Source organism: Meleagris gallopavo, chromosome 25 (assembly GCF_905368555.1).
Source record: "Meleagris gallopavo chromosome 25, MGAL_WU_HG_1.1, whole genome shotgun sequence".
In the NCBI taxonomy this organism is placed as follows: Eukaryota; Metazoa; Chordata; class Aves; order Galliformes; family Phasianidae; genus Meleagris; species Meleagris gallopavo.
In genome coordinates, this window is record NC_139428.1 from 1,450,540 (window position 1) to 1,464,990 (window position 14,451).

A 14,451-nucleotide genomic window follows, 5' to 3' on the forward strand; every position below is an offset into this window, starting at 1 on the left:
GCTGTGGAAAGAGCTCTCCTTTATATTTAGCACTGCAGCTGATAGACCTTGGCCAACTCTTCAGCAGGAGAGAATACACATGTGGAGATAAGGACAGTGAGTTCACTCACAAATAGCTGTCATGAGGTAAATGAACCCAGCTTGGGGAAGACATTTTCTCTTTTCTGATTGCTTTCTGTCTTGGATTTGTACCCTTTCTCAAGGTTGTCAGTTCTTATTTATGAAAGTCTTGAAGTCATAAAGAGGAACACCCAGTATTTACAGAGAAGTGGGATATATGGAATTTAAAGCAGAACTTCAACCTTGAGCAAATACCTGAAACAGACAGAAGTATCAGTCATTTTGAGAGTTCACTTTCCCCCTTTGGAAGTTTCAAATCCCGTATCTGAGACTTCCATAACCTTTAGGTCGCATCAGGTAAAGCACACCTGCATTAGTGCAGCTTCCATACATCCCAATAATCATAACTGTTACCACTATTAGAATAGTGATAGACAGCCTGCAAAAGGTGAGCACGCCATTCTGTCAATGACCAGCCTCCAATTTCCTTCAAAATCTCATTTATTCCACTGTTGTCCGCTGGTTCTCTACTCCCTACTTCCATGAGCTATGTTAGCCATATGATCAAGTAATACAAAATACAAAAGTATTTCACTATTGGCCTGGACTTGAATGCAGTGGTTCTGTTGGGGATTAAAATTCCACCCAGAATTGGCTCTTTGCTCGATTTTGGTATTGGTAGGCAAGTGGAGATACTGGTGAGGTGCAGCAACTTCCTGAATCCTCGCATTCATTGCCAAACTAAATTATCTTCTTACCCATTGATCCTTAACATACAAAGCAACATAATGAAAATGTTGACCCCCAAAATATTGTTAAGGAGAAAAGCCTTGGGATCTCTCCAGTTCAGTTTCTTAGATTAGTTCAAACGTCCAAGAGCCCTCCTCTCCCCCAGTTTCTTCTATTTTCTACTTACCTTTTATATATATATATATATGTGTGTGTGTATGTACGTATGTATGTATGTATAATGAATCCAGGGTCCCATTCATTCCAACTTCACTGCGGTGCTTGTAGCAAGCAGAAGGCAACCCTGCTGACCCCACAGCCCTGTCAGGATCTTGCCACATACAAGTGTGTGTTTCCTTTCCCTTGCTGTGATCAGTCCCAGCGTAGGGGCTCAGAAGTTACATGTGATTTATGAGAAACGTTGTCTGCTCACCACTTCCTCTTTATGTGGTTGGTTAGGGTTGGGGCTTTTTTTTTTTTTTTTTTTTGGAGGAAAGCCAATTCCACAAAAAAACAACCCAAAAAAACAAACAACTTTACGGAATGGAGTCAGAAGGGACTGCTGGAAATGAAGCAAGGTTCTGATAGAGCACGTACTCCACGGCTGCATCCATACAGCTTTGGGACCTCTCCGAGCAGCCTGCTGCAGTGCTCCCTTCATTGGCACAGCAACATCATGTTCAGATGGAACTTCCTTCGCCATTTCTTATAAAAGGGCTCCTTCTCTCCAACCTGTCTTTTGCAGACAGCAGCTGTGTGGGACTGATGGAAGCGCTCTGACTGCTGGCAGTGTTAGCCAACAGCCTTTCCTCAGCTGATATCACTGGGCCGATCTATCTGATAGGTTCTACGTCTTTTTCTTTTGACCATTTTGTTTTGGCTGCTCCACATGCAGGAGACAACTCATTGTTGTTGGCGTTGGCGTCAGCTGCTTCTTGCTGAACAAAATCCAAGTCGAGACCAACACATACCCCATTCAGCATTTGAATTTATATAAACCATTTCCAGCATCTTTTTTCACCTCAGTATGTCAGTGTTGATAACAACAGGTGCTTTTTCTCCTCTGGAGGAAAAGAGCAATTGCATTCACCTTCCTGTCAGCAAGCTGAGCCCGGAGGATTGTGGCAACTTCCTCTGATGCAAGTCTTCTGCTCTGCCCGCTGCCCATTCGCACCTTTGAAGCTTCAGGGGGAGAAAAACTAAAACGTGAGCCCTGGTTGACCACACTCTGTGCTGTTCTCCATGCTGGCACAGTGGGATCTGCCGGTGAGGAGCTCCCATCTCCTTGTCCTGTAGCTGCCCTCCTGTTTGCACACCAAGGCCCTGCTGGGCAGGACCCCTCCGTGCTGAGATCAGGCAGTGATCAGAGGGGACACCCAGTGAGGGCTGTGGGCCTCAGAGCCCCGGTGGTGTCACATCCTTCATGGGGAAGTGAGGGCTGAGCACAGATGGGAATGAGGCAGTTTCAGTGTGCGTGGAACCAGCGGGTCCCGGGGCTGTCGGCCTTGTCCTTCTGCAGGCAGCGCTGGCAGAAGGAAGTGAAAACACTGGGTGTGATTCATTCCACTCATTTATTCAGCCCAGGGCTTTGGGGCTGACAAAGCCCTGACAGCTGTTTTTTCCTCCTGCAGCTGCTCTGTGGCTTCTTACAGGCATCTCAGCCCTCCTGGGTCCATTGCATGTGCCAACCTCTTCCCCTCTCCTGAGCTCCATTGGATGAAATCAGGCTGAAGGCTGAGCTGCCACAAGAGCATAGCAGATGTTGGTGGCCCCAAAGCAGAGCCGCTTAGCCCCAAGGCCTATCATCAGGCTGGGTATGTCTTTCCCTTTCCTCACTCCCCACACAGCTCCTTCCTCCTTGACTCCCATTCGCCATTGCAGTCAGGCCTGGCTCCTCACTGCAGCTCAGCAGCCTGCAGGCCAGCTCACAGAGGCTTCTTTCAGGCAAGGTCCGGTGTGGTTTTGAGCTGACCATGGAACCACCACCTCCACCATGCTTACAAGTCTCCACATCCAGGACTTGACACCTTCCATGACCATTTCTATTTTCCTAAACTTCCCACAGAGTTTGGGACACTGGGTCCTCAAACGTCCTGTGACAGATACCCACCAGCATCCCTCTGGAGCGTGTTGCCATGTGTTGCTCAAATGCCATGAGGATCAGGGGCAGCTGGACCAGCAGCTCAGAACAACATCCCAAAAAGTGCCCATGAGCAGAGCTATGCAAGTGCTGGGTTTCCTCTATGCTGACTCTGCTTGATTGCTTTCACATCTGTGAATGGCAACTTCAGCAAAGAGCAAGAACAGCCTTCAGTATTTTCTCCAACCATGTTCACTGCTCCTGAGCTTGGAAGCAGCTCTGTGGTATTGGTTTTGCTGGCTTTACTAGTTGCCACTGTTCCCTTTAGGCCACTGTACGTTTGTGACCATTGAGTTTTCCTGTATGACCTTATATACTTAAACATATTTTTCTCCCTTCTGACTTTTGACCTAATTGTTTCTGTTTCCAGCCTCCCTCCCATTTTTCCCCAGGCTGGCAGCACAGTACAGGTCTGCAGAGGATGAACATCGTCATCAGTGACTTTAACCATCTCTGACTATGACTGTCTAACTCTGACATAGAATCATATGATTCTATGACGACCTGCTCTCACCATGTGCAGCAGCTCTGCAGATGCCTTGTGCCTGTTACCTGGAGGCATTTTGGCCTCTGACTCACTTGCAAGCTCCTGTTGTCCTATCTGCCTTTCTTTACCCAGGGGCTGTGAGGTGCTGCCTGGAGCACCCCATTCCTGGAGGTGCCTGAACCCATGGACAGAAGCCTGGGCATCCTGACCTGGTGGAGACTTAGCCCACAGCAGGGGTTAGGGCTGGGTGGGCTTTGAGGTCCCCTCCAACTGAAGCCATTCTGTGACTGCACGATTCTGTGAACAGAGCACAGTGTGTGCTGTTCTAACACCAGGTCACCGCTGGCTGATCAAGGGAGGCTGCTCCTGCTGCCTGGCTGCACTGAACCCAGTGTTGAACACTGAGTTCAAGAGGAATATATAGAGAAGGTCCAACAAAGGGCAACTAATATGGCCAGGAGGCTGAGCTTGGAACGCACCAGGAGCGTTTTTGGAATGGGCCAATGGCCACATTTGCAGCTTGGGATATGCAAGGCTGAGCATTAGGGAAGCATTCTGTATGGGAGAAGGAATGCAGACAGATAGGAGGTCTCCACCTTCATAGGCTGTCCTAACCTTGACACGGCCGACCTGTTCTGGTGGCAAGGGCAGCCCAGCTCCAAGTGGAAGTTCTCAGGATGTCCCTACTGCTGTGACATTTAAGGCATACTGAAATTGCCCTGTGTACAGGACACACAGTGCTGCAGCGCACTCTTTCCATCGGATCGCTTCTTCCTGTTCCAATAGAAAACACAAGTGCAGCTGATTTCTGTAGCTGGAATCAAAGCAGAGAGAGGCATAATTTTGTCCATCATCTGTTTAAAAAACTTTTCTTCAAGTTTCATTTCCATGTGCAGGCCCATCCTCCTGCTGTTCCTAGCTTGCAGTTTCAGTTTTATTCATCAACCAAGTTGGAGGGTTGTGGCACCGGGTTATGGTGGGTGCCAGGGTGTGGGTGTTAGGAGGATGTCAGCACAGAGCAGAGAGCTGCGGGAAGAGAGGGGTTGTGGCCAGAGAGGGAACTACTCCTGTGAGAAGCAGAAGTGAAAAGCATGCAGAAGTCAAAGCAGAGCCCAGAGCTGTTTCCTATATCATTCACTCCCTGCAGAGTGACCCACAGCACCCAGCAGTGCAGGCATGGAGCCCCTCTCCTTCCAGGAATACATCTGCTCCCTGGACCCCGCCACCCTTCCCCGCATCCTCAGGATATGCTCTGGTGTCTACTTCCAAGGTGAGTACCGAGTGCCCACATCCTCCAAGGCTCTGCCACCTCCCCACATCCACTCTCAATATCACCGCAGCCTGAGCTCTCCCCTCCTGCCTTGAAGATGCCTGATTCCTTGTCAGCAGGTGCTGGGGGATGGCACACATCTTCGTGCTGCTGCCAGCTGCTTGTGTCTGAGACAGACCTTTCTCCTTTACCCATTGAGCTCAGTGCCTCAGTGCTGCCAGGAAGGCGGTGGGGCAACCAGAGGCCATCGGAACTCTCACCCAGGCAATGAATCCCCTGTGGGTGGTGGCTCTGGCAGGGGTGGTGGCTCGGTGGCTGGAGAGAGGTGGGATAGCATTGCTCCTGGCCCCAGCACAAGGAGTGGAGCAAGAGAGCAGCCTCATAGTCTGATCTGAGCTCTGTGCTTCCTCCTGGGCCATGGCACAGAGACATCTTAGATAAAGGTGGAGTCCTGATACTGCTTCAGCTGATAGCAATGTTGTGGGTGAAATGGAGTCAGAAATAAGCAAATGCTTTTGCTAGATTTCTGGGCCTCTCAAAAACGCTGGAAATGCACCCTGGGTTCCTGCCCGCTGTGGCATCAGCAATGTGGGATTTACCGCCTGGACTTGTGGAATTTGTAGCATTTCTTGATGTTACACTGACTTGTAAAGAGAAAGAGAAGCAGTTGGGGTGGAATAACACTGCTTCCCAGGAGCTCAGTTGGGATGGATGTTTAACTTTCCCAAAGACTTCCCTCATCAGGAGCTTTGCTTTTTCAATCTTCCTGATTTGCCCAGCACCTCTCTAAGATAACTGAGCGCCTTCTCACCACGTCAACACCTGTGGGTGCAGCCCAAGTGATGCTGGCTGCCCACCCCACACAGCTGTGCTGAGCTCCACCATATACAGCCCTCAGGGAGCCCTGGCCCAGCTCCACTTATCCAGATCTCCAGCAGCAGCAACAAATTTTGTGGTCTTGTGTGATCAATAACAATCTCTACCTACTGGTAATCAAAGCATCTGAGCACAGAATGAGTCAGCTGGGCAGAAATAACCCCATTTCCGATCAGCCTACAAATAGCTGCGGGTAGGTTTGGTGCTGGCAGCTTCCTGTGCCACTCCTGGGGTTCCCACTCTGCTGGGTGAGAGCTCTGCATCTCCATGCTCTGCTGGGAGGCAGTGGAGCAGTGGGGCTGGCACACCTCCACCCCTCAGCTCACAAACGGGAGATGCAGGGGCTGCACGGGCTGCAGATCCAATTGCTGCCGAGTTTGTGACAGGTCTCTCCTCACCCCGCAGGGTCCGTATATGAGATCTCTGGCAATGAGTGCTGCCTGTCAACCGGGGATCTGCTGAAAGTCACGGCTGTCACACTGCAGAAGGTTATCTGTGAGAATGTGCAGACGGGGCAGAAGACAGAGCTGCCACCGACATTTAAGGGTGAGCAGGGCTGTTCTGATCTGGCCCACTACCTCGCTCTACTTCTCCCCATGGGACTCTCCTCCCCAGGAGACCTCTATGGCCATGGGGGCTCAGCTTTGCCATCCCACAGGTCTTTTCCAGCTCTCTTCAGCTCCATCGCCGTGTCCTACACCACAGGGACCCTCCCGGCCAGGCAGCAGGCAGAAGGGCCTGACCCTGCAGCAGGCTGTGGGGCAGAGCGGTGGGCAGACACAACCCCTGCTGTGCCCCAGCATCAGCCCACATGCCTTGCTGCTGAGCCCTGTGTACGAGGTGCAGGCCACCATGCACTGTGAGTCTGGCTGCGGAATTGGGAAGGGCGCTGGGGGTGGAAGTGCCAGGTTTGGCGCTGGGACACAGGCAGCGTGGAAGGCTGCAGGGGGGGTGGTTGTGGGGAGGGCTTCTCTACGGCGTGCAGTGAGCACAAAATCAGGGCGGCTCTGCTCCTGCAGTGCGTAGGGACCAGGTGAAAATCCCCTCCACGCTGGAGGTGGACGTGGAAGACGTGACAGAGGAGTCTCAAGACGTGCATTTCGCCCGGCCGCTGCTGCTCAGCGAGCTGCTGAGGATGGAGGAGGTGCTGCCAGCCCAGGCCGAGATCCTGGAGGGGCCCAACAGCGCCGCCATCTTTGAGAGCTCCTGGGCCTCCCGCCTGCAGAAAGGGCAGCGGCTGCAGATCCACGGCTGCTCCCACTCCTGGAGGGTGTTGGCCTCGGCCCGCAACAGCGCCCGCCGCTTCCTCCTCTCCAGTGCCTACCAGGGCCGGTTCCGCCGGCGGCCTCGGCAATTTGCCGGGGTGCAGGAGCTGGCGTCCGGCCTGCAGCCAGGCCAGCGGCTGCATGTGGTGGTGACACAGGATTGCGAGGGCCGCGGGGACGACGTGCCTCCGCTCAGCGTGGGCGACCGGCTGGAGGCCCGGCGGCTGCTGCAGAACGCCAGCAGCACCAGGCTCTTGTGCCAGCGCCGCAGCGAGGAGGAGGATGGAGAGGATGAGGAGGGCGAGGAGCTCCTGCTGCCGCTGGACCTGGGGGGCAGCTTCGTGGAGGAGGTGTGCGACAGCAAGAAGTACGGGCTGGCGGAGCTGCTGGAACGGCTGATGCTGCCGTGCGATGTGCGGGTGGTGGCCACGGATCCGGCGCTGGAGCGGGACGTGTTGGGTTCCTTCTCCTCCCTGCGCTTGGAGGCCCGCATCTCCCAGCCCTTCCTGCTCGGCAGCTTCTGCGAGGAGCCGGATGAGGGCTTTGAGATCCCGCCCCAGTGGTTGGACCTCTCCCTCGTCCTCACCGGGGAGCCCGTCGGCACACAGACCCCGTCCACGCACCACTCCCACGTGGAGGAGCTGACCGAGGCCTTCTACTACCAACTGCTAGCACAGCTCCCGGGCGGTTCGGCCCCACCGCCCCCACGGCCCCCCAAGTCAAAGGCGGCCAGTGAGAAGGCACAGCCACACATGGGCCGTGCTCAGGGCCAGAAGAACCAGACACACCCCAGAGGAAGCTGCCCCCCAACTCCTCAGCACCCTGCCAGCCCCCAGGCCCACCCGGCTCCTTCGTTGCCCCTGAAGGCAAAAAGCCTCCCCATCCAGCAGAGCACCCCCAACAAGTACAGCCCGTGCCCCTACCGACTGGCAGCTCCACAGCTCCACGATGCTCCTGGAGACACAGGTGAGGGGATGCAAACCTCAGTGGGGGGTGGGGGATGTTTTCCACTGGGAGCACTGATGTACCTGCAGCTGTTCCCATTTGGATGTGGGGCAGGGATGCACTGCTGGAGGACTTGCAACCAGGCACCAGGTTACCCCTAGGGTGATTGTTCCATTGCCTTGTCCCAGACATGGACCACAGTGTGAGGGGAAACAAGGCCTGGCCTCCTCCTGTGAGGAGATGAACATGGCAGACAAACAGTGCGCCTTGATCTGCCATCAAATGGGAAACATTCCTGCTCCACAGATTGCAGGGACCCATGGCACTGGAAACTGGTGTCTGCTAGGGCAGAGCAGCTGCCACCCCACTGCAAGAAGCTCTCTTCCTTCCAGACCTTTGGCCCCAGCTCACTGGGACTACTGCCATGTCCTGGTGTGAGCACTCCTGTGGGCACATCACCGAGCCAGGGAGGAGGGGGGAGCAGTCTGGGACACTTGTAGGATTTCTGCCATGGTCTAGCTCCAATTACACGCATTGTCCGTGCTGATCTTTCCAGACATGAAGAGAAGCAGTGATGAACACGATTATGAAATCATTGAAGACAGCATTCAGAAGATGATTCGCAAAGCGCAGGCTATTCTTCCTTTTTAATCCTCTGGTTTCTGAAGCTGTCCAGACTCCAACTATTCTTAAATCTTATATTAAATTAATGCTATTAAACAAAGGCTGAAAACAACCTCAGGGATCCACAGCACAGCCTCTATCTTCCTCAATATGTGCCCACTTTGCTCAAATGCAAGCAGCTCACACACGTGAGGAACAGCCAGACGTGCAGAATAAATCCTCCCTGTTCTGCTATGGTGGGCTGTCATGCTGTGGATCACGTCCTCAGATGTTGCCTATGGGATTCTCCAATTGCACCAGAGCAGCATACAGTGGGGCAACCATTCTGGGAGCTGAGCAACCACCAAGATGGCATTGAGATGCCAGCCAAGGCTTGGGGACGTTTATCTCACCCAGCTCCTTCTATATTAACATCACCCACACGCTCTTAGAATAGCTTGGCTGGATCCTACGGCTGTGCTCATCAGCATTTCAGACTGAAAAGTTCTAAGACAAACTCCTTCGTTGTGGTCACTTTGTTGGAATCTACGAGGCCTCTGATGGCTTTCCCTACACATCCCATCTTTATCAGAGAAGACACCACCAGTCATCAGGAGCACCAATACAGGACAATTTTCAGTCCCAGCTGCTTTAGATTAGAAGCAGGTACAAATCAGAGCTGGAAAATAAACTTTAATTTTCATTTATTAGCAAACTGCTGTTTGGGCTTTTTTCGTCTCCCATTATGTAGCATGGGTTCAGACTTGTGTTGTTCCTCACCTGGGAATCTAGATCAGATTTACAAAGCTGCAGAGATAATCTCAAGCCCTTACTGGAACATGGGCTGCTTTCCTGCTTTCTTTCTTGCTCTGTTTCTACTCTGGGATTTACACTCTGCTTTCACAGCATGGTCAGATGCTCTTGAATGCTTTAAAGAAACAGCAAAAGGTAGAGTAGTCAAAGAATTAAACTCCTTCCCAAGTTGAAGACATTATGATTCATTCTATGATACCTCTCTTGTCAGACCATGCTTCTGGAGTCCTACAGCTCCTCTCTATACTGCAAGCAATTCCATGCATCTGTACTTCCAAAAATCATCAGGGATTTGTTTCCTAATCTACATGCCTTCTACAAGAAAAACAACAGTACTGTTGGCTTTCTAGGTCTGCTAGACCCCACAGCATAGAAGCTCACCTGTTACACATCCATACTACAATTTATCTCCACAAGTACCAAAGGCAACAGCTGTGCCACTGCCTGAACTTCAGCAGGATACACAGAGCTTGTCATAGCATTAACAGAAACAGAGGCACTTGGTAGGGAAGCCAGTCTCACAACATGCACGGTAGAGAGCTACTTTTCCAAAACTAGCTTACTTCACCGCTCTAAGGTAAAAATCTGCACTAAAACCCAGTTTGCAGCTCCTGTAGAAAGCCAGACCCACCTAGCAGATAAGCAGGGAGCACAAGCTTCCTCTGGCAGATCCTGTGCTAGGGAGAAAATAGGAAGCAGCTCTCACAGAGCAGGTCAGCACAGTGCAGCAAAGCTCCCATCTGATGGACAGCAAGTGCCTTTCAGTTTCTCAGCAGTCAGCTTGAACAATCCTAGGTCCTGCCTTTTAGCAATGCTAAACATGCTTACCACAGAAACCACTTTCACTCATGGGAGAACTGCCATGTTCCTTACAAGGTCATTAAGTGATTCTGAATACTTATGAACTACACTAACACTCCTACCAACCGATGCAGAACGATTCCCAGGAGGTAGCTTTCAGTGCTGCGTTTTCTACTACAGGAAATTAAGAGAACAGATATGGTGCAGGAGCTGTCTTCAGCATGCTGCCTCCCTGAGCAAAGCAGTGCCACGCAGAGAAAGAGATGTAAACTCATTATCTCCTCACTGCTGCATCACCAGTGTCCATAATGCTCTTTCCTAACTTCTCCTTTTTCCTGTTGGCAGCAATGATCCTGGCTCCAGATGGATCACTGATACAACCTGCAGCTTCTTTCAGTAGAATTATTCATGTTTTCACATCCAGATGTTTGTTCATAGCAGTTTGACCCCTTAAAGCAATTCACTTCAAAAGCTTAACAAACAACTAAATCCTGGGAGAGCATGGGCTGTATTTGTACCCACGTCTGAGTTCTAGTGACAAATGTTTTTCTTTAGGGAAGAACAAAAACCTCCAGAGCCACAGAAGCTCAAGACCACCCTCATTTAAATTTTATTGAAAATAATATTCAAAAGCCATAGTAACAAGACTACTTCATAGTACAAATATAGATTTAAGAGCACAAACTAATTACAAATCTAGTCATGATTACTGTACATTAGTAGAACATTTCTCCTGGCTACCCCTCTCGTGAATGAAATGGAATGAAAGCATTAGGAAGAAACAACAAAAGAATCTGCACACAAGATGTGAAAGGGGTTCTCTCTAACACAGTTGTTCTAACAGGCAAAAACAAACTGCAGGATTAGAAGTTTTGAGAAGTTTGGTTCTCCCATATCTGTTTATACTTCCATCACATGGTCATGGCATATTAATGAAGCTCAGTTACCAGAATCCTCCCAAATGTTCTGCTTGTCCTTAAATTCCAAGGTGCAGGGACTCACAGAGTAACTGGGACTGCACAGGTTAGAAAGCAAAGATCACCTTCCAAGTTGCAAAGCTCAGCAGGTTAACTTGAGATACTGACAAGCACTTGGTTAGAAGCAAATCCAGGTGGAAAGAACTTCAATCAGCATCCGTAGACTTATAGTGATCGTCATCCACAGTAGAGTAGATGTGTCCCTCACTGCTAAGGAATTCAACTGCTTGCCTTTGAAGAAAAAGAGGCAATTAGTACCAATTAGTACTTAGCTCACATCAATGCCCTTCTCTCAACCATTTCCCACCCACAGCCTGATGTCCCCACTGTTCCTTTCTGGCATCTGCCAAAAGATGCACCCAGAGACTGTATCCCATCAGCATTTAAACAAGTGCTGCTCCACTACTCAACAGACACATAAAAGTTTTTCCAAGGCTTTATCATTTCAACAAACAATGACTCATTCTAAGCTGTTTCACTGAAGAATTCAAAAACTCAGGTTGACTATTGCATCCTGTGGGGACACATTAAACAACAAAACATTGTTAAAAAAAAAGTAAGCATCCAGCCTTGCCCACTTCTTTCCTCTTTGTCTACTTTCAGCAGATTCCAGAAAGGACTGTGTAGACTCGAAGCAAATCCTTCATTTCTACATACTTACTTGATTGTTGGTATGCTGACATTGTGGAGCTGAAGTTTCAGCTCTTGAAGACTCATACCTTCTGGAGAATGGCAGTTTTTAATCAGGTTCAGCACCTGGAAGAACATAAACCACCATCAGCGCACAACTAGGCTCTACCAACACTGAACAGCGAGGCCAAAAAAAGAATTATCAGCCTTCCAAGAATAACTAAGCTTTTATTTCTTTGTCCTAAATCACGCTGCAGCAGCACCCACTGCGACATCTGTGCTCACGGAGAAGATGCTGGCACCCACCTGACTCTGATGTGCTGTGAGTCCATTCACAGGCAGGCTGCCTCCACCGTAGCTCCCAACGTCACTCATTCCAGCAGAGGTAAATGACTGAGGTGCTCTTGATGCTAACTGCAATTGCAAGGGTAAAAGAGCTGTGGCTGCACAGGCTGCTGCACACCCAAGGCATGAAAGACTCGGCCTAATTACTCTGGTACACTAATTAAAGACAGATTTCCAAGAGAAATCAAGTAAAACTGGCTACAACAGAATGTCTCTCAAAGGAATTCAAGACTCACAGCACACCCCCACTGCAGCCCTTCAAACTTCAGGCTTTCTAGACCCACAACTTATACACAATTTCCCACTGAACCCAGAGATCTGTTTGGGAGATAACCAGTAATACCCAGTAACAGCTATGATGGAACCACGACCTCCAACTACATACCATCAGATTTTTTCTGAGGATCATATGTGCATTGACTGTCTCAAGTATGTGCGTGGTGAACTCATTCATGTTTTCCAAAGGCATGATCTTAAATGCCACCAAACTTTTCTTATTCTTCCAGAGAAAAGAAAAAAATACAATTAACAACAACACGAATATGCTTGACATACAATTTAAATGCTCTAGCTAGGAAAAGAAGTAGTAGCAGGTGGGGAGTTCATCTGCTTTAATTAGCAAAGTTTCTGAACTCAAAAGCTTTTCTATGGAATCACGCAGGACAGTGTCTGGGCAAGTTCTTTCTATCCAGCTCATAACTGCACTTTGCTTTAACACATCAGCATTATCTGAAGGATGATTGCTAAGGAGGCAACTCTTATCATACAATACACTATGGGTTATTCTTACAACACTTTGCCAGATTGCCAACCCTTCATGCCACTGCTCCAGCCTCCTTTCTTGAGGAGTCACAAATGATCTTACCTGAAAAGACCGAAGATGACCAGCGACTTTTACATAAGTTCCTGGGGGTACCACGATATTCTCACTACCTGCCTCCTTACAGAGAAGGAAAGGAGAAAGCAAGGTTTTGCTGATTCATCTCTCCATTTCTCAATTATCATAATAAACAACTTAAGGACTCTAATTTCAAGCAAACACAAACGACACACGTTCAGACAATCAGTAAGAGCAGTTAGGTAAATATAACTGCAGATGAAAAATGTTTATTTGAACGCACTCCATGCTTGACAGCAGTCAGTGCCAGTTGTATGTTCTGCTGCTGCTCTGTTCACTCCTGAGAGATTCTCACAGAACAAGAGGGAAGAACCCAAAGCATTTTAAAAACAAACCACACCCACGTCAAGTATTCAAACACTGAACACAGCTGGGGGGGGCAAGCAGTCACAGAATCTTATGGCAGACCTGTAGATAAGCCAACTGAGGATCTCTTTAATTACTCCCAGAGTTGTTCAGCTGAATGCAGCTGTTCACCTCCAGACACATTTACCAGCAACACAGGCTGTGTGTAAGCAGCAGGAGAGCACAGTGGAGCGTAGCAGCACTACAGGAACCAGGCAACAAGACAACGCACAAACCTCTTCCACTCTCTGCTTTTACACTTCTCACACAAAAGAACAGAGTGCACACCTCTAAGTAACAACTGAGATTTGGCAGTTACACTGTAAGAAATTATTTATGTTATTTGAAGTATAAACTACAGGGTAGAAGATCACAAAAGCACAGAACCACCGATCTTTGCTAGTGCAGCACCCGGCCTGGCTCTCATAGGCACAGCATTGCCCCAGCTCTCAGACTGACTGTTTTACGTCTCGCAGTGCCTCTCCCCATAGCAGCACCTCAGAATGGTTTCATTGCTTACGTCGGTGTCAACCCACTGCCGCACATCCATGGGTGCTGCTGTCATGTCGTCCACCTTGTACAGGATGTTGGTGGGCGCCTTCTCTGCGTGCCTTACGATGCCAACCACGGTGACCTGCGGCAGGAAGGGCCGTCAGGGGGCGGGGAGAGGCACCCGCAGCCCTTCAGAGCCGCCTCACCGGGGGTGGCAGTGGGTGCCCACCTGTGAGATCTCCACATCGTGGATGCGGAACGCCTCGTCCACCTGCTCGGCCGCCAGCAGCTGCGACACGGTGCAGGGCACGATGCTCTGCGAGCGGCTGCGCTGCAGGGGGGCGGGTGGAGGTCAGCGAGTGGAGCTCGGCTCGGCTCAGCCCAGCCCAGCGCCGCAGCCGCCCGCTCTCCCGGCCCCCTCTGGCCCTACCTGCTTCTTCTCCGCCTGCGCGCCTGTAGGAGAGCTGAAACCTCCCGGGGACTGCGTGTAGCCGCCCGCCGGGCCGTAGCCACCGTCGAAGTTACCTGGGAAAGGAAAGGAAGAGCCGTGAGGGGGGGAGGCACGCCCAACTCGCCCACCTCCCCGTGCCGCTCCGGCCCGCACCGTGCCCGCCCCACATGGCCGCAGAGCCCAGCTGCGGCAGGACCCGCTCCTCGAGCACCGCGTCCCGCGCCCCAGCAGCGGGAGCCTATCACAACCTTCCTTCTTCCGACAGCTTCCGGCGGCGAGAGCCAATCACCATCCTCTTTTTTTCTCGACAGCTTCCGGCGCTGA

At 50.7% G+C, this 14,451-nt stretch overlaps 2 protein-coding genes across 2 annotated transcripts; one reads left to right on the forward strand and one right to left on the reverse strand.

The window, feature by feature from the left end:
• Positions 1–4,301: 4,301 nt before the first annotated feature.
• Positions 4,302–9,082, forward strand: THEMIS2 (thymocyte selection associated family member 2). Its single transcript, XM_010723267.4, has 5 exons — positions 4,302–4,686; positions 5,968–6,108; positions 6,221–6,421; positions 6,582–7,793; positions 8,329–9,082. Exons 1-5 carry the CDS (start codon positions 4,593–4,595, stop codon positions 8,421–8,423), a joined length of 1,743 nt encoding a protein of 580 aa, XP_010721569.1. The 5' UTR covers positions 4,302–4,592; the 3' UTR covers positions 8,424–9,082.
• Positions 9,083–10,576: 1,494 nt separating this feature from the next.
• RPA2 (replication protein A2) lies at positions 10,577–14,428 on the reverse strand. Its single transcript, XM_003212485.5, has 9 exons — positions 14,281–14,428; positions 14,107–14,201; positions 13,906–14,007; positions 13,705–13,818; positions 12,807–12,881; positions 12,327–12,440; positions 11,903–12,010; positions 11,628–11,722; positions 10,577–11,197 (listed from the first exon to the last, which is right to left on the reverse strand). The coding sequence occupies exons 1-9, from the start codon at positions 14,294–14,296 to the stop codon at positions 11,113–11,115; spliced, it is 804 nt and encodes a 267-aa protein (XP_003212533.1). The 5' UTR covers positions 14,297–14,428; the 3' UTR covers positions 10,577–11,112.
• Between the last annotated feature and the right edge of the window lie 23 nt (positions 14,429–14,451).